The sequence below is a fragment of the Lissotriton vulgaris genome, chromosome 2_1 (assembly GCF_964263255.1).
Source record: "Lissotriton vulgaris chromosome 2_1, aLisVul1.2, whole genome shotgun sequence".
Taxonomy (NCBI): domain Eukaryota; kingdom Metazoa; phylum Chordata; class Amphibia; order Caudata; family Salamandridae; genus Lissotriton; species Lissotriton vulgaris.
The window spans coordinates 744048794-744072982 of record NC_141687.1 but is presented as its reverse complement, the minus strand read 5'-3'; the positions used below and the strand labels follow the sequence as shown (position 1 = coordinate 744072982).

At 44.3% G+C, this 24189-nt stretch overlaps 1 protein-coding gene across 9 annotated transcripts in view; it reads left to right on the top strand.

Annotated features, from left to right (window-relative positions):
* Positions 1-24189, top strand: part of SOX6 (SRY-box transcription factor 6) — a 790083-nt gene that overhangs the window by 697999 nt on the left and 67895 nt on the right. For all 9 annotated transcript variants that reach the window (XM_086956030.1, XM_086956031.1, XM_086956034.1 and 6 more), the window contains one exon: positions 10635-10743. In XM_086956030.1, coding sequence (XP_086812156.1) covers positions 10635-10743 — 109 coding nt within the window. The remainder of the gene's footprint in view (positions 1-10634; positions 10744-24189) is intronic.

Below are 24189 nucleotides of genomic sequence, written 5' to 3'. Positions count from 1 at the left end.
TTCCTGCCGAATCAAAGAGAATGGTTGACCAGGGAGACACCTCTGGCATCCTTAAGGGGAGCGGATTATGTGGGTTCTCGTGGAGGAAGGGGAGTTTCTTCTGTGTAGAATCAGAACAAGATCTTTCTCTGAGGCCTTTAACATTTCCACATATACATTGTGCTTCAACTTAAGGTTACATGATAAGAATACTTTAGAAGACAAATATTTAAATACGTGCACATGCTTGAACGCAGCCGAGAACTTTCGGCATTTTCTTGGGCTGACCCTGCATTTTTCACTTCACACCACGTAGACAAACTTAAACCAGGCCATAAAACAAGGTCTTGAACCCGAGGAAAACGTGAGCTATTCATGCCTAGCCTCAACAAAGGCAGACCCATTCCCATTGCATACAATAAGGTGGGATTTTGCAAAACTGTACCTGAGACACAATGTAGTAATAATGTCACCAATAATCTTCACGGTTTTGCTCTGGTGAGTGCGCTGGTGGAACTGCTGTTCCCGTTCCTTTCTCTTACATTACTGTATTCGCTGCATTATTGGACGAGAGAGGATGAGTTTGGAAAAAAGGAAAACACAATGACACGTATTTTGAGCTGAACATGTAGTTCAGTGAAGAAGAATGGGAAACCTACATTATAGGATCGTGTTTTGTATTTTTTTTTAGATAAAGGTTTTTGCCTTGAATGGGAAGAACAAACTATTGAAGGTAGAATTAACTGTGAATTGCAACAGTTGAGTCAATTCATATACCCAAACATTTTGGCAATAATGATTTGCATTCAATTACTTAATCATTATTTATTATGCTATTATAACGTTGCGAATTCCAAGTAATCAGATTACCAAATTTGTAAAATTAGCATACATTAAGAACCTCTTCACGATGTGGTTGCGGAATCGGGACCGACCGGCCTCCGGTCGGCGCTCCCAACCACATTATTGGGATGCGACCATACATGTTGTAGTCACACACTCACATTTCTCTATTGGAGTTTATGCTGAAGCCATAAACCATAGAGAAATGGGTGTTTTTGTTAATCCCTGCACCATGTGGAAGGCACCATCATGGATTAACAGGGGCCGCTGCGACAAGGGGGAGTGTCCCCAAAGTCATTTTCCGACAGGCTTTTCATGTTGGAAAGCCCAGTATAAAAAGCCTGTTGGAAACCGACATCATAATCCCCACAGAGTAAACGCTGTACATAAGGGATTATGAGAAGCCTCCGACTGGCCGAGGAACTCCTTGTGCCTGTCGGAAGCCAGTCGGTCCGACCAGCCAGTTTCAAATCCGGCAACATTCCCCGTGATAAGGCTGTTGGATTTGAAGCCAATGATGTATGTCAGAAAGTTTCTGACCTGCAGTCGGAGGCTTTCTGATTTACATCGTAATAGGGCCTTTAGTGTCTTGCGCTACTGGTCGAGATAACATATTCTCAAAACCAAACACCAGGACAGGTTGCAAGCGTTGACATAGAACAAATAACTGCTCATTACCTTCGATACAGAACTGTAATCAACTACTGACATAAACAACAAATGATGGTGTACTATCCATATATATGGAATATAGGCTTAATATAAGGATGTCAAATGTTTCTGGGCTGATTACATTCCTTCAGATGAGCGCATATTTTCTTGCTATTATTATCTCCTGGCTGCATCCTTAGTTACATCCTTGGCAAGGCAGCACCAACTGGAAATGTCCAGGCATAAAACTGAAGTGGCTATTTTATAGAAACTGTAAGTGCTACTTAATTGGTGTGAAGGGCAAGAAAGTTGCTTGTAGGATAAGAGGGAAAAGAATATCAGTGATTGTGTCTGGGTGGAGAAGGAGGCTAGGGGATAGATGTGGATACCCACTGTGTCAACCCTTTCAGACATGTCTTGTGTTTTTGTGCATTAAGCTCTTTACATGTTGGGATTTCAAACCACATACATGTAACAGTAAAAGCCAAATGGCAAGTTGCCGAATTCGCAGTGCTATTGCTAAAATTCCAGAGCTGTATTGATGGCATGGGTCACTTGTCAGATATGCATCTAAACCTGCAATGAGAGTTATTTAAAACCAAGGAAGGAGTCTGAACTCATTCTTACTGGATCTACTTTTAAACCTTTCCTTGTTACTTTTTAGTTAAGTTAAATTAAAATAATACTGAGTATATAGAGCCATCCAAGTAAACGAAACACAAGGGAGGCCTGGCAGCTGCAAGCCTCTTCACTAGATACTTTCATGAGCAGACCCCACTAGACACAGGCCCAAACCGAGCAATGTTATCAACTGTAAACATGTATTAAGCATTTACCCAACAAGTTGTCCAGACTGGGATCACTATTCTTTTTATCGAAAGACATTAGGACTTCCGAATAGAAATGTGAACATTTGAGCCATCTGGCCACCGTAGGCAGCGTTACATCACATCATCGAACATAAAGACACCAGAAGAGGGTTAATAGTAACAATGTGGCTAAGAATGCAATAACATGTGCTCTAGTATTGTTATTACAAGTTACACCTTGGCTCTTCCACCAGTTCTCTATCCAGAGGTATACTGTGGTTGTGTTATAACTGATTTCGGGTATTTCCTGTTTATCATACTTTCAGACTTAAACAAGGACCCAAGGACCCATGTCTAGCAGTGCAACTTAATGTATTTGTTTTTATTGGTTTTTATATTGGTTTTTAATATAGTGCATCACCACCCTGCCATATGGCGTCTGAGCTCTAAACATAGTGCATATATGCAGGTGTACTACACACGTGTCTTACTTTTATCATCTCTTGCATACCTGGTTTGCAAAGTTGCAAACCAGGTGTGCAAGAGATGATAAAAGTAGTGTTTAAGCAACATGCATGGTAGGATGTTTGCGTGTGTATACATAGATACACATTTACTCAGTAAGTGAAGTAAAGTTGCAAGACCAGAGTGCCCATGAAAAGACAAGATCATGCACGTTAGGATCCGGGGTATACATGACATAATAGAAACAGAAAAGGGGTCGTAGAGATTACATCTGTAATTTTGTCCAAAAAAGACATTTATTTGGTGGTCCTTTATTTACGTTTTGATTAAAATGAAGGAATACCTACCTAACTTGCTTGGATTGATGTTAAGATTGGTTGCACTGCCGCCATGTATTGTAGATAGAGAGTATGTCTTGCATACTAGATACTGGGCTTGGAGACTCTTCATCTCGCCGAAAACAATTCAGCGGCATTTCCATTCGTGAGGCAGCAATCAATTCTATGGGCCACTACTATCTGAAACAACGGCGTTAGATTTTTGCTCTCGAAACTCAGAGCGGCATTAGAGCAAACAGAATATTAAATGGTGTGGGCTGAGGTGCAAGTCTTGAATCAATCAGCACGTTAAGCTGGAGTAGGGCAAGCTGAGATCTGCCAGGATAGTGCAAGGCGACTGCTTTCACAGCCCAGGGCCACTCTTTAGGCAAGTAAAAGCAAGCTGTTTTTTTCTGTGAAATCCGTAAACTGTTCCTCAGGTCATCTGAATGGTGCAAAACTTTTTAATGCTCTAGGTGCATAGATTCATTGATGCCTCTGATGGATGCTTGGCCCCCATTACTATGACAGTCTCTTCTGCTATGTAGCAAAGTGATGCTAGAAGAATTGGAGCTCATGCTTCGTTATGGGCCATGGCGGTTGGGTCTTCTTTTTTGTTTTTTTGTTTGTTTTATATAGCGTGAACTCGACCTGAAGGTATCAAAGTGCTGCTTTACATGAGCACCGGTTGCGTTATAGACGTACACATACATTTTTTGTGATGACCAGGAAGAATGTGTGATTTGCCCAGAATCACAAGATGCTGAGTGTCTCTGCCAAGACTCAAATCCGGTTCCACAGCTTCGAGGTCCAACTCTCTAGCCGTTAGGCACATCCTCCCTCTGCTGAGCATCATATAATATAATTTATTGAACTGAACATAGGTTTAGATTACACTATGGACAAGGATAACACTTGAGACTTGGACATGATAAAATCCTCACCCACAGACAAGGCTGTGTTAGGAAGTAGTGGAATAATGTCATATTTCAAAGCTGCAACACCTGTGAGTGCAGGCGTCATACTAGGGTTTCATATAGGGTCACAAAAACATGTAGACTCTCATTGGACACAATAGCTTGGCACAATAAATTATTATATTACAATAAAGGTTTGGATAAAGACTAGTAGTAGTGTGTAATATATTATAAATATAGAGTAGCAGAAGTAGGATATTTCAATGTCTTGGTCTCCCAGTAAGTAAAGATTGATGAGATAGCCTTACGTGAGGGCACAGAACCAAACTCACTGCATGTTAATGAGAGACCCAGATATTGCACCTAATTTCAAGGATACATTGATAACTTTCTCCCGTATTTCTATGCAATTTTAATTGTTCTTAGAGGCTTGTCACTACATCCTGTTTGCTTTTTAAAGAGTGCTGAAGGTGATCATCATAGACCTCAGATATTCTTCTTTCTTCCTATTGGCTGTTGACGTAAGTCCACCAACAACCACTGAAACATATTCCCGGACTTCAGTGATCAAGAACATTTGCTCCCTGGGATGCAGCTCTAAAGCTAGCATGAAATAACAATATAATAGTAAACAAAAGTTCACGTAGCAAGAGTCTCAGAATCACAGTGGGTTGTAAGTGTATGTTAAGTATGGTTCCAAGTTTCTGAAAAATTCCACAGAAAAAGTCAATGCTTAATGGTTCCTTCTGATGTCTAACATGCACAGTACAGAACTAGGTCATTGAACAATAGATGGAACAGCAATCAGCACTCTGCTGCTGCATTATGCATTAAGTATAACATGCAGAATCTGTTCGCAGAGTGGAAGGCTGCTGCTTCTTGTCTGTACATCCAAATTGACATGACATTTAATATTGTTCCACAGTAATGAACGCCAAACATTTGTTCGTTCACAAGTTCAACATAATGCCAAGTTTTGTATGAAGAAAAAACAACATGACAACAGGGAAAACGTTATTGCGATCCCTCAGATGCGAACACTAAATTAATGATATCCTCTGAACACTTAGAAACCGATACCGAGTACTACAGAGGCTTGAACTGTGAAGAGATTTCTTTTATGATATTTCAGTTTATTCATCTATGGGGGCAGTCACTCAAAAACAGATGAAGAATTGGAATTTTTCTAATCAGAACATGGCCACCTGTTTATTCAATCAAATAGAAACAAAAAGAAGGAACATCCTTCATTCTGCTTGTGCACCCTTAATAACACTTCTATTTTATAATTTGAATGTTCTGGTGAAGAAGTTATTCACTGCATGTATTTATGTATATGTATGAATGTGGTATTTCTACGGCTCCTTACTAGCCAAAAGGCAACGGAGCACTGCATAGGGTCATTGACAAGCATAAAGACAAGTGAGAGAGAGGAGGCTGGATTCTAGATGCTTAATCCGTTGTTATGTAGTGCTCTTTAAAGAGGTGAGTCTTCACCTCTTTCCTAAGTTCGATCAGCCTTGGGGCGATGCTGGTGGATACAGGGATGTTGTTCCAGATCCTGAGTGCGCCAATGGAATAGGCCTTGCTCCATTGTTTCTTCTTTTTTAAACTTGTTACCTTGCAGTCTGGCCGTATCCTGGCTGTGAGTGTGTCAAGAACCAACAGAGATGGTGACAAATTGTTTCACTTTCTTTGGAAGAGATAGCTGGTACTAGACAGTCTTTAATTGGTTGGCAATGTATTTCCTAAGGGTGCGCTTAGTATACAGAGTGAAAGCAAGTGACTTTGCATTCAGAGAAAAGTGAGGTTCAAAGCCTTCAAGTGCCATGTCACTGAGCCAGGTTTGTACTATTTCCTTTTGTTGTCTGGTCAGTTTAGCTTCAGCTTTTGATGAAGCCTCCATTTAGTAAAGAAGACCATCCAGCATACTCCACAATACCAAGCAATTACCAGCCAGGATTAAGAAGAGACCTAAGGAAGTTGTTCTCTGACTTCAGTAGAGCATACATTCTATCAAATCCCCATAATTCTAATCGCCCACAGCTTCAGCCTCGTAGATCTGAATTGGGGCTGCCACTGGTTTAGTAAAGGAGGTTCTATGCTCCTTGAGCAAGGCCCGACAATTTGTCTGTGCTTGAGTGTCTGCTTTTCTACATGGGGTTTCCATGACATATCTTTGGCGATGGTAATTCCCAGGTAGTTAAAGGTATTCACCCTCTCCAATGTATATTGTCATTTCTTAAGCAACACAGCACTCAACCGACGCACGCCACGACCGAACCACCGCCCCCCACCACCACCTTCCGCGCCTGGACTCCGATCAGCACCGAAGACACCGTCCGCATGATGAACTCCATCCACTCCGGATCTCCAACCGACCCCTGCCCTCACCACGTCTTCAACAAGGCCGACGCTGTCATCGCACCCCACCTGCGGGACATCATCAACACCTCCTTCGACACCGCCACCTTCCCGGAGAGCTGGAAGCACGCCGAACTCAGCGCCCTACTCAAGAAACCTACAGCGGACCCCACCGAACTCAAGAATTACCGCCCCATCTCGCTCCTCCCGTTTCCAACCAAAGTCATCGGGAAGACCGTCAACAAATAGCTGGCCGCCTTCCTCGAGACAAATGGATCCCTCGACCGCTCACAGTCTGGCTTCCGAGCCAACCACAGTACCGAGACCGCCCTCATCGCTGCCACCGATGACATCCGAGCCCTGATGGACAACGGGGAAACAGCGGCCCTCATCCTCCTAGACCTCTCCGCGGCATTCAACACTGTCTGCCACCGCACCCTAGTGCAGCGCCTCAGCAACGTCGGAATCCAGGAGAAGGCACTGGAATGGATCATCTCCTTCCTCGACGGAAGAACACAGAGAGTCCGTCTACCACCGTACAAGTCAGAGGCCACCGAAGTCATATGCGGCGTCCCTCAAGGATCCTCGCTGAGCCCCACCCTCTTCAACGTCTACATGAGCCCCCTCGCGGCCATCGCACACCAACACAACCTCAACATCATCTCCTACGCTGACGACACCCAGCTGATCCTCTCCCTGACCAACGACCCCGCCGCCGCCAGAGCCGACCTTCACGAAGGGATGAAAAACGTAGCCGAGTGGATGACGACCAGCCGCCTGAAACTGAACTCAGACAAGACGGAAGTCCTCATCCTGGGCTCCCCGCCCTCCGCCTGGGACGACTCCTGGTGGCCCCCCGCCCTGGGCACCGCACCCAAACCGACAGACCACGCACGCAACCTGGGCTTCATCCTGGACTCCTCCCTCTCCATGACCAGACAAGTCAACGCCGTCTCCTCGTCGTGCTTCAACATCCTGCGCATGCTACGGAAGATCTTCCGGTGGATCCCCACCGAGACCAGGAAGACGGTCACCCAGGCCCTCGTCACCAGCCGACTGGACTACAGCAACGCCCTCTACGCCAGAATCACCGCCAAGCTCCAGAAGAGACTCCAGCGGATCCAGAACACGTCAGCCAGACTCATCCTCGACATCCCACGACACAGCCACATCTCCGGACATCTGAGAAACCTGCATTGGCTCCCCGTCAACAAAAGAATCACCTTCCGTCTCCTCACCCACGCACACAAAGCCCTACACGATCAAAGCCCGAGCTACCTCAACAACCGCATCAACTTCTACGCTCCCAAGCACCATCTCCGATCAGCCAGTCACGCCCTCGCCGCCGTCCCCCGCATCCGAAGAACGACAATAGGAGGAAGGTCCTTCTCCTACCTGGCCGCCAAGACCTGGAACTCCCTCCCGACCGACCTGCGCCTGACCCAAGACCACCTCTCCTTCAGGAAGAAGCTCAAGACCTGGCTGTTCGAGCAGTAGCAGCACCCCCCCAATTCCCCCCCAAGCGCCTTGAGACCCTCCGGGTAAGTAGTGCGCTCTACAAATGTCTTGATTGATTGACAGTGTAGAGGAAAGGCAAATGCTGTATAATTCTGGCAATGTAATTGCATCAAAGTCACACGCGCACCCAAAATGCCATGTAATTTACCTGGGATAAAAGCTGTGTTTGTTTATGTTTGTATTCCGTGACATTTTCTCAAATGAAGCCACATAGATGGACACACATCCTATCTGCAGTTTACTTTTTTGTGTTACTAGCATCCATTATTCTTTGGTGACTTTTCACTACAAACATCTTCTATGGCTCATCTCCAATTCCAGAAAGTCTCTAATGTAACACCAGAACCATCATCTCTCTCTCTTGGGTTCCAGGGAGAAAAAGGGATAAATGTCATATTATATACTACAATCTCCTGTGACCAATATATTCTTCATACACCACTTTAGTTCATTCTCATGCGTCAGTTTGCACCTACACCATTTCCTATAAGTAGTTCCATGAATCCCAATATAATAAAAAAACGTTACCAACATAAGAATCTATGTGGCAAATGAACAGGAGAACGTCTAATAGAAAATGTCCACTCTTGTAGTAAAAAAGCAGACATTTATATGAGTATCATATTGCTGACTGATTAAAGAAGGATTAGTAGCTCGTTCATTCTTCTGCAGTCATAATATAAAGAAAACCAACCCCCAGATTCATCAAGAACACATTTTCCGATTCCTTAATAGCGAGAAATACCGATTCGCTATTAAGGAATAGCAAAATGCTATTCATCAAGAAGTCACTTAAAAAATAGCGATTTCTAATAATTCCTTAATTGCGACTCGCAAATTGTGAGTCGCAATTAAGGAATATCTTCCCATTCATTCCTATGGGCCTTTAGGCCCATAGGAATGAATGGGAAGACCATCTCAATTTGCTAATCGCAATTAGCGATGCGCAAATTGAGATTGCGATTTCAAGGGTGCAGGGGTGTCCAAAGGACACCCTGTTGCACCCCTGAAATTGATGTGTGCACATATGTTGTGCACACACATGCCCTTAGGGCATGTGTGTGCGCAACATGAAACTTTGAAAAATGCACTTTAGTGCATTTTTCAAGGTTTTTGCTATTTACCACGTAGTTAGACTTCGCAGTAAATAGCGGCCCCAGATTGCGAATTCGCGATTAAAAAATGGTTCATGAATTGCATTTAAGGAATCTCAAATTGAGATTCCTTAAATGCAATTAATCGCAATTTAGCGATTTCTAGAATTGCGATTTTTCCATTTGGGATGATGAATTCCAAATGCAAAAATAGCGCTCGCAAAGGGCCAGATTCGTAGAATCTGGCCCTTTGCGAGCCGATTTTAGTTTGATGAATCTATGTTCCGTTTTAAACGAAACTTAAGTATACCTAACAGCACCTGATCAATTAGCACGTAGTTGTCAGCCCTAAATATAGACAAAATTGCATCACCCAAACCGTTTCAGAGATTGTAAACGAGAGAAGAGCTTGCACCAGGACCCAAAACCCTCAGACACTGACCTTAGAATGTATAAAGACGTATGGCAAAGAAATAACATTATGCTTCGCATCAGCAGCACCACGTCCTTCAGATGCTGTCATAAATATAGTATAACGACTAAAACCATCAGTAAGACTTTTAGACTAGATACAGGTGATAGCTTTTTACCTGGATCCCCAAACCAAAGACACAGACTTAGAAGCACTGATCACAGCGTGAACATGTCTGCAATTTAGGAACAGAAGAACAAGTCTTAACCCCATACATCTCTAAATCATAGGGCTAGAGTAAAAGAGAGTAAAACACCCTCGTTGTGAGACATGGACATGAAGCAAAGTGTACTTTCAGATTTGAAATTAAAGACAAACAAGCAAAAAATGAACACTGAAGTATACAAATATAACATTTCTCATCAGTGTACACACGCATATGTTTTCTAGGAGTAGGATAACACCAGAATGCATTAATGTGATGTAAATAATCCGCAAATAGAAAGTGAAGCATGGATCCCGATTAAGAGATTGTCGCTAAAGTAAAATCATGGATTCACTGTGCATGCAGTAAACCAGTTTGAATGTGCTTTGTATGAGGATTTTCATTTAAATGATACTATCTTTTATTTAGGTATGTTTTCATCGGTATGGTATCTTCTACCACTAGTATGGTAGCAAACTGTTTTTTTTTATTCTGAGCACCCTTTTTTCCACATTTCTGGGACTCTCTTTGATGTATTTTACATTGTTGTTCCGAGGCGTTTGGTTGTGTAGGGGACTGTAGATATAATTTTCTATCACCCAGTTGCCACATTTAAAAGGGAAAAATTTAAATCTTGACAATAACATGATGAAGCAAAGGGACGCCTAAAACCAAATAAATGCAACAGCAAGGTTGTCTGCCCACATTTGTTTATTTTTTGTTTGGGTATTTTCATCTTACTCATCAGAAGAAGATCTCTGATAAAGAGGCACAGGTGGGCAGTGAGCCTTTTTTTGTCCAGCAGACAAAATAAAACTGCATTAACTGAAAACGGATATAAAGTTAGAAGCACATGAAAATATATGAAAGAAGAATAACCAAAATCTGTGATTATTATGGCAAAGACTAACGAAGTCCTGTTTAGGCAATAAGGCAATACCGGTTTTATGCCTGAGAAATGCTACGAAAGATGGCATGTCAATATAGCCCTGTATTAATGAGACTATTACTCACCAAACTGAGAGTTTCCTTAAACAATTGTCCCTTTTCTGTTTTTTAGGACAGAACACACTACGAAAACCTAGGTCCACAATTGACAAGTAAATCTTCAGAAGAGCGAAAGCTGGGTCCAGGGGTGATCGACCTCACCAGGCCGGAAGACATGGACGGTGAGTGGACATACCAGATGATTGAATCAAGGTTCAATAAGTCATTTGTAAACCTTTTTTTGTTTTAAGATGCTGAGTAGACATGTGGGCTTTCTCAATTAAGCTTGATTCATTTTACATTTTTGAGGTTTATTTCGGGCAATATCAAGAACTTTGAACCATAAGTAAGAAACATCTTAACCAGTTTGTCCAAAATTTCATGCTCGCCTGCCAGTAGTTTGTGGAACACTTGAGATATTATGTTACTTGTGGGTTTGAACTAAAACTTACATTTACTCGAGGGCATTTTACAGAATGTCTTCAATGTTACAGTGTGCCAACTAAATGTAAATTGTGACAGGACGTCACACAGGATCAATTTCTCTTAGGAATAGCGAATTATTATTATTACCAGCATGAAGGCTTTATTTAAGTTAATTATAAAGCTGAAGGTCAAACATGAGATGTATGACGTTACAACTCATACTTTTACAACGCCTACCTTTACAACGCGGTTTTTACCACGCATACCACTACAACGCATAATGCTTTTAGGCGCTGGATAGTGAATAGTTTAATTTACTATTCCAACTCCAGTCCCCGTGGATAGTAGGGAAGGTTATTGGATAGTAAATTAACCTATTCCCTATCCTAGAGCGCCCCCCAGAGCAATGCGTTGTAATAGTTTGCGTGGTTAAAGTTGCGTTGTAATGGTAGGTCGTTGTAAAAGTTTCGTTGTAACGGTTGTATACCCAAACATGTCACCCCGGATGACATTAGGTTGAAGCCTAAGAAGACAGTTGCAATTGACTATTGAAATTTCAATAACATTTGCTTAATAGAAGTGGGTCAATTTTTCTGGCGCAAGGCAAAGAATGAACCAAAGCCGAGCACTGATGCAAGACCAAGTATAGAGCCTTATATGAACACGAGGTGACACAGAGGATGTTTAATGAACATGCAGTTTGCATGGTGTGGCTCTGCTTTGGTTTCAGAGGACATCCACTTACAGCCATAGCCTAAATAATGCCTCTGGGGTTCTCTGGTGTTAAAGTCCCAACTCTAAATTGATGGGTTTTTTGTCACATACTTAGAGTATTCAGATTTCTCTTAAGTACGAACATGTTGATCAGAGTAATATGTACAGTAGCTTTCTTGTAAGTGTCTTATGCATGATGTCCACAAGTCACTCAGGCTATATCATTGTCGCTGTGGATCTTATGACTCACGATGCTGGGGTTCTGGTCCAGCAGTCGACACCTTTGCGGTGTAAGATGGACTCTGACTCCAAAATCATGATGACCGGTGAGAATTAGCCTTCTGCATATGATGAGTTTCCCTAGATTGTGCCATTCTCCCCTTTCTGTTTAATGTTGAAAGTTGCTGAAATCAGTGTTTCGAAGAGAAACAGTGAATTTTTTCTCTCAATGACAGTGACTTAGGTTGGCCCCCATTCTTGCCCTTAGATCTGGTGTGGGGGCTCCGTAGCAATGTCCTACACTTCTTATAGTTGATGATCTTTGATAAACTAACCAGTGCCCAGCCCAACGTGACCTGACATGCTGGAGCCTCCAATGGTACTTAGAAAGGACACAGTCAATGTACTGTGTGCCTAAGTAGTCTCGCTTCTCTAGATCTTACAAGATTTGTTTGGAAAGGATATCACAGGCAAATTAGTCAAGATATCAAAAAGAATACTTTTTTTGCTAACTGAAGCGTATAAACCTAAAGAAATGTATTACATTTTTCATAGTGAGTGGTATATGTATAATTTGATATAGAGTGTGTATACAGTTTGACATATATACACTATTTAAATAACCAGCTTTACTTTATTCATTCTAATTTCTTTTCTCTAATCGCAAAAATTCCTCCTTTATTTTTGTATATGAGGGTCTCTGTTAATGACTGTGAATTCAGGGTTGGAGCCATGCAAGGTGCAGCAGACCTCCAGTCCAGCATCCATAGTCACTGAATGCTGACTTTTTTTTGTATGTTCCATCTGACTTCCATAACTGGTGTTCACATACTGAAGGACTGGGTTCTTTTGGACCCAGCGGTGCCAGGGCACAACACCTGAAACCTTCGTGGGTAACCTGCTCCGGCGTACAAGTCACAGAGACACGGGACACTTCCTTCGACGTCAAAGATTCAAGGTTTATTAGCTGCAGGGAACACAGAAGTCACAGGAAGTACATCGAGTGTAGTTCGGGGAGACTGCTTCAAATTGGTTCTGTGGATCGCTCTTTTTATACAGTTTTTACCCATAGGATAACATGGTACACAAAGGTTTACAACCCGGTTCCCACCATCATTCCCCAGAGGGGTCGCTTTGGTCGCTTTCAAACACATGAGGTCCGGATCATAAGTGCGGAAACATTTGGCGGTTCCCAACTGTAAAAACCCATCTTCCCACCATTAGCAAATTCCAATCAGCAGTAAAGTAGATCGAAAATAGGAACAAAGACAGGTGCAGAGGAAGACGGAGACAGTAGGGGAATCGGAAAGGGTGTAAAAGGGGAGGTATCGGAAAGCACGAGATACAGGCATCAAAGGGACGTGCCTAATGAGATGCACGGCTGAGACAATAAGCCTGTGCGGCAAGATGAGCCTCGAGCGGCGCCACCTGCTTTACAGCAGCAACCCCCTCGTCATAAAGACACTTACAAAGAACATGTGTCTTCCGCAAATATCTTGCGAGTCCCAGGGTCGCGAAGCGGACAGCGTCCGTTCGCTGGCTACTTGAGGGCAAGAGACAAAATGGATGCCGTATCTAAGATGGAACCCGTGGGTACAGATGAAAAACCCACATAACAAACGAACGGTTTAAGTTAGCACAGCGAAACTGCGCACACTTACTAAACTCGTCATTTGCGGTTCATAGATACTAGACTCGACCATATTCGTGCGAGTCGAAAACACCACTTACAATTGTCACGGAACCTCAGACGCTCCTTTTGCCCTCATGTAGGCAAGCACTAGTCGGAATCATATTCGATATTCATCAGACCATCGAGATGTTGTTGTAGCATAGCTCTGTCCAACCGAGTCCCCTTGGTAACAGATGGGTGTCTCATACACGTTGTAGCACAGAGGCCACATAAGGCAGGACCACACTGCACACAAAGGCAACACGTGAACAGGAACACTACCACAACTCCGATGATCATCAGAATCTTCCAACCCCAAGTCGACATCAGGTCCCAAAACCATCCAAGTAGCGTCCAATCCCCTACATCCACGTGTATGGATTCGGAGATCTTATGCAACTTCGAGATGGCTTGATAGACAGTAGGAGCATTATCTGGGATGAAAATGCAGCAGCTCGAATGGATCACCTTACATACCCCACCGCGATCTGCTAAGACGACATCTAAAACCATACGGTTTTGTAACGTCATAAGTCTCTCCGCCTGAAGTTCCGTGGTGATATTACCAAGGGCACTGGCAGTAACATTAGCTGTCGATTCCACCACTCGAGTCAACTGTCTCAGGTTCCTACTATTAACCATAGGTCCCCAAAACGGGAGGAAACCCTTGAAAAAGTCTCCTGCCTCTTGACCGGCAGTATCTTCTTCGCTAATTATGCCTCGTACAACTCTAGTCTTATGATAATCGGCATCTACAGTAAACGTCGGAGGCAACAAATTTGCAATGAAACATGTACCCATAAAGTCTGTGGGCAACCATGTGTATGCACGATCATTACAGATAAAGTAAGTACCCTTGGCAGCCAAAAACACAGGGGACGGGGTCATCGGCACTACGTAGGTTTCAGTGCAAGCACTGTCTCCAAATCGGGCTTGCGGACCTTGGCCACGACCCATGAGACACAAATTACCAGTGTGGGGTACGACCCATATTGGAGGCGAGCTTTTAAGCTGCTTTTCACTAGTGAACATACCGTATTCCCCTCTACTTAGGACCCTATAAGCTCGTACCTCTTCTTCAGGGATAAGAAAAGGATCATGGATCTCATCTTCCATATCCTCTATTGCCATGGATAGCAGCTTCTGATACGAGGTAGGACCAGAGTTGGGGGAACGTGGTTCTCGATTGGGGTGGAAACCCAGTGCGCTTCGAAACATTGTTTGGAATGCTCGAGCTGACCCTTGGGAGCTATACGGTAACACCAAATACGGAATTCCCTTACCCGTAGTATGTGGCATCAACCCACACACCCAACAATTAGTAGTGTTAACCACTAACTGATGCTGGTGGAGGAGCTGAATAAAGGAATTGTTGCGGAATTCTACACGTCTAGCCTGCTCGTGTTCCGGTAACATGTGAAAGGAATGGGGAGAAGCAGTAGTGGTAAGATTAGGGTGAGGAGTAGGAGTAGGGGTAGCAGGTAAGAAGTAAGACATAATGTAATACACCCCACCCGTCAAAAATGCAGAAGCAGTCAGAAACAACATAAACAATTGAAATATAAAACATTTAGTACGACTGAGTTGCTGCAGCTTGAATCTGTAGACTTGAGCTCCTTCCAAATCATTTAGCTTCGAAAATGCCATTCCCTACGACCGTCCGCAACGTTTCTTGACGCACTTCGTTCCGTGCAGCAATAGTCAATCCCCAGGAGTTCCTAGGAACCGACGGCCTTTAACCTAACGTCAAGACCTACTGTCCAGAAGGAAGTACGCGCGCGGCCCTACGGCCTTTAATACACAATATGTATATATATTAGCACAATATTTCTCAGCTGTGGAAGGAAAAATATACAAGGAAAAAGCTCGACATATGTACCAAAAAAATTTCAATGATATGAATGTTCAAAATTGATCATGGGAAAACGAGGATATTGCAGTTGTCAATTACAGCAGAACAAGGAAATTTTATTTGTCCTTAGTGTGAGATCGCAAAGAATATCGATGTTTCCCAGGACGTGTCTGCTCGTCGAACAAAGGATCTGTTGAAGAGACAGCGTCCTGCTGATCAGTTCGTTGATCTGGTCTTGAGTCTTTTGCTGACAAATGTTCAACAGTGGTTTTCTGCTGCGCTGAGTGTTCTCCAACAAGCTGTGCGTCGCTAAAAGGTACAAACGCCGGCAATGTTTCTGTTTCTGTTGACGCAATGCCTTTCCTTACCCACGGGTCTGCCGGCAAAGGAATAGGGACTCGCTTACAATGGGTAGCATGTACCCAATTCTTCCGCCCCTCAAGACGAACGGCAGTCCTCGTGGCCAGGAGCACCTGGTAAGGTCCAACAAAACGGGGGTCCAGATTCTTCTTGCGTGAGAAGTTACGGGTAACTACCCAATCACCGGGCTGGAGCTGGTGGCCTGGACCCTCCGTCTGCGTCGGCAGGGCGTCGTAAACCTGTTGATGAATTAACCTCAGTTTAGCAGTCAAGTCATGTAAGTAGTCAATCAACATCGGATACTCAAGATCAGAGAATATTCCTGGCCTAGGAACCCCCCACACATTCGCAGGACGGCCGAACACTATCTCATAGGGACTAAGCCCTATTCGGGAGTGTACAGTCGCCCTAGTTGACAGTAATGCTATAGGCAAAGCATCAGGCCACGAAAGTCCAGTCGTAGCCTGAATCTTCGCTAATTTTAGCTTAAGGGTACCATTGTACCCTTCGACCAATCCAGCTGACTGGGGATGATTGGCGCTATGGAATTTCTGATTAATTCCAAGGCCCTTACACACGCTCTTCATCACACTTCCAACGAACTCACTTCCGTTATCTGACCACACAACTCTAGGCATTCCATACCGAGGAAAGTATTCCTTCAGTAGGATTTTCGCAGTAGACAAAGCAGTATTATCTTTGAGGGGATAGGCCTCCATCCATCGGGAGAATGCGCAAACCACAACCAAAACGTATTTTAGGTTATTGCATCGCTCCATATGGATGAAGTCCAATTGGATCACCTCAAAGGGATACGAAGGAGGAGCAAAACTGCCAGGGGGAGTTGGGGTTCCTTTGCCAGGATTGTACATTAGACACACCATACAATTCTTCACCAGACGTTCAGCACATTTTGTAATACCATCATTCTTCCACACATCAGCCAACAACTTGCAAATACCTTTCGCGCTAATATGTGCTAACCCATGTGCCATTGTCACAACGGCCAGTACATATGCATCAGGCAACATCCATCTTTTCTGATCCGACAAATCAATCCAACAACCATTCGCATCCAACTTTCCCGTACTTTCTTTCCACTTCGTCTTTTCAGTCTCAGTGGCCTCATTCTGAATTGCTTTCACACTCTCAAAAGTATCTACACACATACTTGATTCTGTAGGCCACCTAAACGAACTCGTCACATACATTCGAGTACTAAGGTTGCGGGCAGTCTCCTTGGCAATCTCATCTGCGAACGCTTTACCACGACCAATATCATCCGTCACTTTACAATGCGCACTACACTTAACAATCGCAACTTGTGCAGGCAAAGTCAATGCATCCAAAAGATCGTTCACAAGCTGGCCATGCTGTATTTTCGTGCCATGCGACGTCAAGAAACCACGCTCTCGCCACAATCGTCCAAAACTATGCGCTACACCGAAAGCATACTGGCTATCGGTGTACACATTCACACGTTTCCCTTTTGCTAACACACATGCTCTAGTGAGAGCAATCAACTCTGCAGCCTGGGCAGAATTCTGATTCAATCTCGCAGTTTCAACAACAGTATTCAACGTTACAACAGCATAAGCAGTAGTCACATCGCCATTCGGCAACTTAAAACATGACCCATCCACATACAAAGTGCCGTCCGGATTTTCCAATGGGGTGTTTTTAAGGTCCACTCGACCCTTTGTTTCCTCTTCCGTCCGCAAGTAACAGTCATGTTCTGTTACTTCATCTGACTCTGCACTAATTGGTAACAAAGTTGCCGGATTTAGGACATTACAACGTTTTATCTGAATGTGGCTTGCCAGAAGCGTCAATTCGTACCCAGACAACCTCGCACTCGTCAAGTGCTGAGTTTTCGTACGATTCAACAGAGTATCGACTGCATGCGGAACCATCACCGTAAGCATATTATCCATGACCAATCCTGCTGATTGTCGGATAGAGACCGCAGCTGCCGCAGTTGCTCTCAAACAACTCGGCAATGCTCTAGCTACTGGGTCTAAGGTCGAGGAAAAATATGCGCATGGACGTTGCTTACCACCAAAAGGTTGCGTTAAAACACTCAAAGCACAACCTTCCCTTTCGTGAACATATAACATAAACGGCTTACTGTAATCAGGGGTACCTAACACAGGAGCCGAACACAATGAATCACGTAATTCAGAAAAACTTTTCTGACATTCTTCCGTCCATGGTAAAGGAGTTGGAACATCCTTGCACGTAAGAGCCACCAATGGTTTCGCTAGCAATGAAAAATTAGGAATCCATTGCCTGCAGTACGACGTGATACCTAGAAAGGCACGCACATCTCTTTGGGTTTGTGGCACAGCCATTCGCGCAATCGCTGCAATTCTCTCTGGGGTCAATCTCCTTCCCTCCTTTGACAATAAGTGACCTAGATAGGTTACTTCTTGACAACAATATTGGAGTTTAGAAGGTGACACCTTGTGTTTTAACTCACAGAGATGTTGCAGCAACGACACTGTAGCAATTTTGCAAATGTCCTGAGTATCAGCAGCCACCAATAAGTCATCGACGTATTGGATTAAGGCCGCACCAACCGGCAACCGAAACGCATCCAGTTGTCCCTTCAAGGCTTGACTGTAAATCGATGGACTTTCACAGTAGCCCTGAGGAGCGCGTTTGAACCGGAAGCTACGCCCACCGAGAGAGAAACCGAAAAGGTCCCTGCTCTCTTCGGCAATCGGGATGCTGAAAAACGCATTTTTCAAGTCAATCACCGAAAACCATGATGCAGTAGCTGGAATCAGAGTCAGTAGCGCCGTGATGTCAGGCACAACAGGAAATTGAGGAACCACAATTTTATTTACCTCCCGTAAATCGATAACAAAACGATAAACAGGCGGTTTTGTAGGATCAGTACGCTTAAGAATGGGTAGTACAGGGCTGTTGCACACGTTTCCCCGGGTCTCCTCAATAACATCTTTCTCGATCAAATCATAAATGATCGCTAACAGTGCTCGTTCACCATCAAGGGAGATACGATATTGGGGAATACGTGGCAGTCGCACATTAGCTTTCAACTGAACAACATACGGGGAGATATCAAGTAGGCCCACATCATTTGGACCCGTCGCCCACAAAGATGCAGGAAGAGAATTCAATTCCGGTGGGAGCTTGTCAAGAGACAAATACATAGGAGAGACAACCCTTTCTCCTAACGTAAGCTTTACACCCGCAGGAGAACAATACAAAGTTGCATACAAACGTTTAAGCAAATCCAGACCCAAAAGATTTTCGCCACAACCAGTAGTCAAAATCAACGGAGCCTCGAGCTCACGTGGCCCAATTTGAAGGGGCAAAGGGTGTGAAACTGGATTGCTAACGGGGGCGCCAGAGAATCCAACGGATACATTTGTTAAGCCAGACAAAGGTGCGCCAGGGAGTTTCGAATGCATAATAGAACTTTTCGCTGCACCAGTGTCCAACAGAAAAGGCTCAACGACGCCCGATGTAGCAACTGCGACGTAAGGCCCTCTCTGATCAACCGGAACTGATACCACTCCCTCCTTTTGTCTTTGGCTGTCCTAGTAATTACTGTCGTCAGTTCCCTGATCGACGTAATAATCGTCTACATTGTACTGCGCAGATCGTCCTTGCGATGATCCACGTTGATCGAAACAATTATTAGAATTTGATGAATTGTCAGAGCGATCATTTTGAGCACCACGACCTCTACCACGTGATGCCTGCTGTGAACCACCACGGCCTCCTTTGGATGAGTTACCACTATTACGTTCGTTTAAAGCAGGACAATTGAATTTGATGTGTCCCTCTTGTCTACAATAAGCACATTGATTATACCCTAACGAGGATCTTTGGAAAGAGGAATCGTTACGCGACTGCGATCTATTCGATTGAGACTGCGACCTATTCTGTTGAGGCGCATTCTGATTGGAACGCGGTGGATACGCTTGTTGCAACAACACTTTAGTTTTCAGCTCTTTTGTCTTTTTGTCAGCACGGTCATTCTCTTCTTTCTCCCTATTTTCGTAATATTGTGCCGTAGCCAATATCTGAGCTGAAGTAGAAACAGCCCATGCACTTTCCGAATTCTTTAATTTATAGCTCAAGTCGGGCAACAAGTTCGACACAAATTTATCCACGAACAACCTCTGTCCACCCTCAGTACCCACATCCTGTCCACTATGATCAATGAATGCTTCTTCAAACCTCGTAAAGAAGTCTGAAACACTCTCATCTTTCTTTTGTTTACAAGCTGACAACTTGTCCCAATTTACCCTCGTAGCTGGCATAAGTGTTTTCATTAATGTAATGATTCGCTGGGGAAGATCAGCAATCAACTGATCGGGTTTAGTAGCCGCCGCTTGTCCAGCGTCTGCCGCTGTAATGGCATTCCAATCACCACCTAATTCATTTGCGTGATCTTGGTGACGGATCTTAGCCCATACCGACTGCGGTACGACGTTGCCAAACAACATGTCGATATCGGCAAGATTCATTACCGTAGCATCTACGAGCTGCGATAATTCCTTATAATACCCTGCAGGATTTTTACGAGGATCGGGCAAAGATTGTTTTACCTGAAGCACTTCCGATCGTTTCCATGGGAGGTGTATCCATATTCTCTGGAAATGCGCCGCCACTGGCTGGGCACCAGTATTATCAGCTGGTACCCAAACCGGCGGAACTTCACGCATAGGATATTGGCCAGACTCGGCTTGTTGGCGTTCAAGATCCTCAACAAACAGTGCGTGAGGAATAGGAGCGGGACGAAGGGATAGCAACTGCTCAATAGCACGTCGGACATTAGTATCTACTATCAGTCCGGTTGCGAACTGAAGCCGGAGGTTAGACAGGGCGGTCAGCACCTCGTCAGGCGCAACGGCCGCTATCTGATCATGTAGGAGTTTACACATTTCGTCAAACACATATCTCTGAGTTGGTATGTTGAATTGACTAAATGTTTCAAGGACAACTCGGGGTGGATTTCTCTGCGGATTGTCCATCCAACCCATCGCCATATTATATAGCGCAGCGCGTTCCCTGTTACCAGGAAGCTGGCTACGTCTCTGAGGACCATCAGAACCAGCAGACCCAAAAACAGGTCCAAGCGACTGGAAAAAACTTGGTGCAATAGGGGAATTACGACTACGAGTAGATGGAGAGAGAAAAGACACAGGACTAACAAGAGAAGGAGTGGAAACAGTAGCAACAACAGGGGTTAACAACACAGGAGCAGTAGCGGGAGCAGGAGTATGTGGAAGCGGAGGGGCAGTAGGAATGGAAACAGACGAAGGAGCAGGGACAGTCGGAAGAACGGGTGCAGGTTGAGGAATTGGTGGAGGAACAATAGGTGGAAGGACAGGTACGGCAGGGACCACGGGAGCTGCGGTATCCTGAACGTACGGAGGTGGCGACTTCATAAGATAGGACATTAAAGGATCCTCAACTGCCTCTTCCTTCTTATCCGACTCCATAGGTAAAGCAGGATAACATTTATCTATGGTCATACGCTGTAGTCTCTCAAACACTTCCTTATCCTTATCCTCCTTATCACGCTGAAACTGCTCAGCTTTCTTTACAATAGTAGCAACATTGTCTCGCTGACTACGTTTATTTTGTCTGATTTCTTTCTGTCGGGCTTCTTTGCGCCACAACCGAAAGGCATCAAACATGGCCGGCCTTGATTTACGTTCGAACAACTTTATCTCTAGGTTATCTAAGATCGACGCCTCGAAGCTACCGTGAGGTGGCCAACGAAGATCGCCGTCTTTCTTTGTATATTTAATCCAATAATCATTAAAAGCAATCGGGCCTAGCCCATGTTTGCTATATAAGTCATAAGTAGGAGTTCCAACGGGAGGTATCGGACACGAGTCCTCCAGCAGGGAATCCGCACCACAAGGTCTGAAACAACTAAACAAAGTACTGCGACCAGGCATCTTGCACACTAGCCGAGTTTCACAAACTTCAAGGGTTACGGGATTTACCAAGTCCCAGCAAAGAACACAACCCTCGGTTTTTGGCGGCTGCAGTCGTCAAATAATACAACAACAAAGTACGCTAGCAAAGTGTCACCGACAAAAACACTCACACAGCGTGCACAACAAAGACACTCACTAGAGTGTCAACAACCAAGAACTATGGGAGCGACCCACAAATACTTAACTCAAAGATCGATGGCGTCACCAGGAAGGCCCGTCTATCGTCTCGCTATACCAAGGTCTACGCCAGGCGCCAAAACAGGTCTACAGTCAGGGCAGCAGTCCGTCACAGCCGTCAGGAGGCGGGAATCTTCGCGGGAAAAGTCTTCGGGCCACTTATTTCGACAACAGGATCGATGAAGCGGGGTGCACCTTCCCTCGGAGATTTCACACGAAGTTCCTCACGATCGTCGGGCTTGGACCGGTACCACTGATGCAGCCCCACGTTGGGCGCCAACTGAAGGACTGGGTTCTTTTGGACCCAGCGGTGCCAGGGCACAACACCTGAAACCTTCGTGGGTAACCTGCTCCGGCGTACAAGTCACAGAGACACGGGACACTTCCTTCGACGTCAAAGATTCAAGGTTTATTAGCTGCAGGGAACACAGAAGTCACAGGAAGTACATCGAGTGTAGTTCGGGGAGACTGCTTCAAATTGGTTCTGTGGATCGCTCTTTTTATACAGTTTTTACCCATAGGATAACATGGTACACAAAGGTTTACAACCCGGTTCCCACCATCATTCCCCAGAGGGGTCGCTTTGGTCGCTTTCAAACACATGAGGTCCGGATCATAAGTGCGGAAACATTTGGCGGTTCCCAACTGTAAAAACCCATCTTCCCACCATTAGCAAATTCCAATCAGCAGTAAAGTAGATCGAAAATAGGAACAAAGACAGGTGCAGAGGAAGACGGAGACAGTAGGGGAATCGGAAAGGGTGTAAAAGGGGAGGTATCGGAAAGCACGAGATACAGGCATCAAAGGGACGTGCCTAATGAGATGCACGGCTGAGACAATAAGCCTGTGCGGCAAGATGAGCCTCGAGCGGCGCCACCTGCTTTACAGCAGCAACCCCCTCGTCATAAAGACACTTACAAAGAACATGTGTCTTCCGCAAATATCTTGCGAGTCCCAGGGTCGCGAAGCGGACAGCGTCCGTTCGCTGGCTACTTGAGGGCAAGAGACAAAATGGATGCCGTATCTAAGATGGAACCCGTGGGTACAGATGAAAAACCCACATAACAAACGAACGGTTTAAGTTAGCACAGCGAAACTGCGCACACTTACTAAACTCGTCATTTGCGGTTCATAGATACTAGACTCGACCATATTCGTGCGAGTCGAAAACACCACTTACAATTGTCACGGAACCTCAATAGTGGAAGTACATCATGGATAGCTTCGACTTTGCACATGGCTTCCACCTGCTTTGGCAGTTTGGTTTTTAATCAGTAGTTTTCTACTGCAATCAAAGTCCGTAACCATTGATGCATAGCATAGCAACTGGGAAGACAGATGCCCCTTTAAAACTCCTCCTCCTTCTGATTCACAATCAATTGCTAAAGCCATTTTGCAGTCAGAAAGTCTGTTATTTTGTGAATTGTATGCTTTGTGGCCACAAAAGGGCTTCTTGTATCAGATCTTAGTTATGAAGTCTATGCTATCTCCGTATTTATTCAGTGACAGAAAGATTCACGAAGAAAATACTAATGATCCTTTCGTTGCCACAGCTAACAAATCGTTACATTATTTTTTGCAGTAATTTTGATTGTCTTTAGTATAACAGTTTCTGTTGACAGCCTATAATACTCCCATTTTAAAAAACTATGTTGCCTTATAGATTCATTGATTGAGTTCAGTAAAGTTATGAATTCCTTTGATGTGACAGTTTGCTTGATTTGTGATTTTTAGAGAAAAGTTCACTAGCTTACTGTTTTGATGCAAGTGCATACCTCCTTCCTAAACGCTTATGTGTTGGAACTCTCAACAGCATTCCATGATTGTCTTTCCGCTCCCTCACCTTACCACCAAAGTTGTTTTTAGTTACCCTCTCTTGACCATTCCACTTTCTGATATATTGATGGTTCTGGCTCTGTTGCACACATTTGCATTGGGAAATCCCTTCTCAGAGTTCTTACCCTGTCTTAAACATTCTACATTCCACTACATTGATGGATCTGGCTCTACTACACACACATTTGCATTGGAAATCCCTTCTCTTCTTTAATCCTCATTCAACTATCAACCTATCCTTATCTCCCCCTTCCCATTAATGTCAATGTGTTGTTGTTTCATGAAACGCTTGTTTCTCCCTCCGATCTTATTTCTGCATTTCTTGCACTCTGAAGTGAATGATTATTCATTGCTGCAGGCTTATAACTTCATAAATGCATGGCTT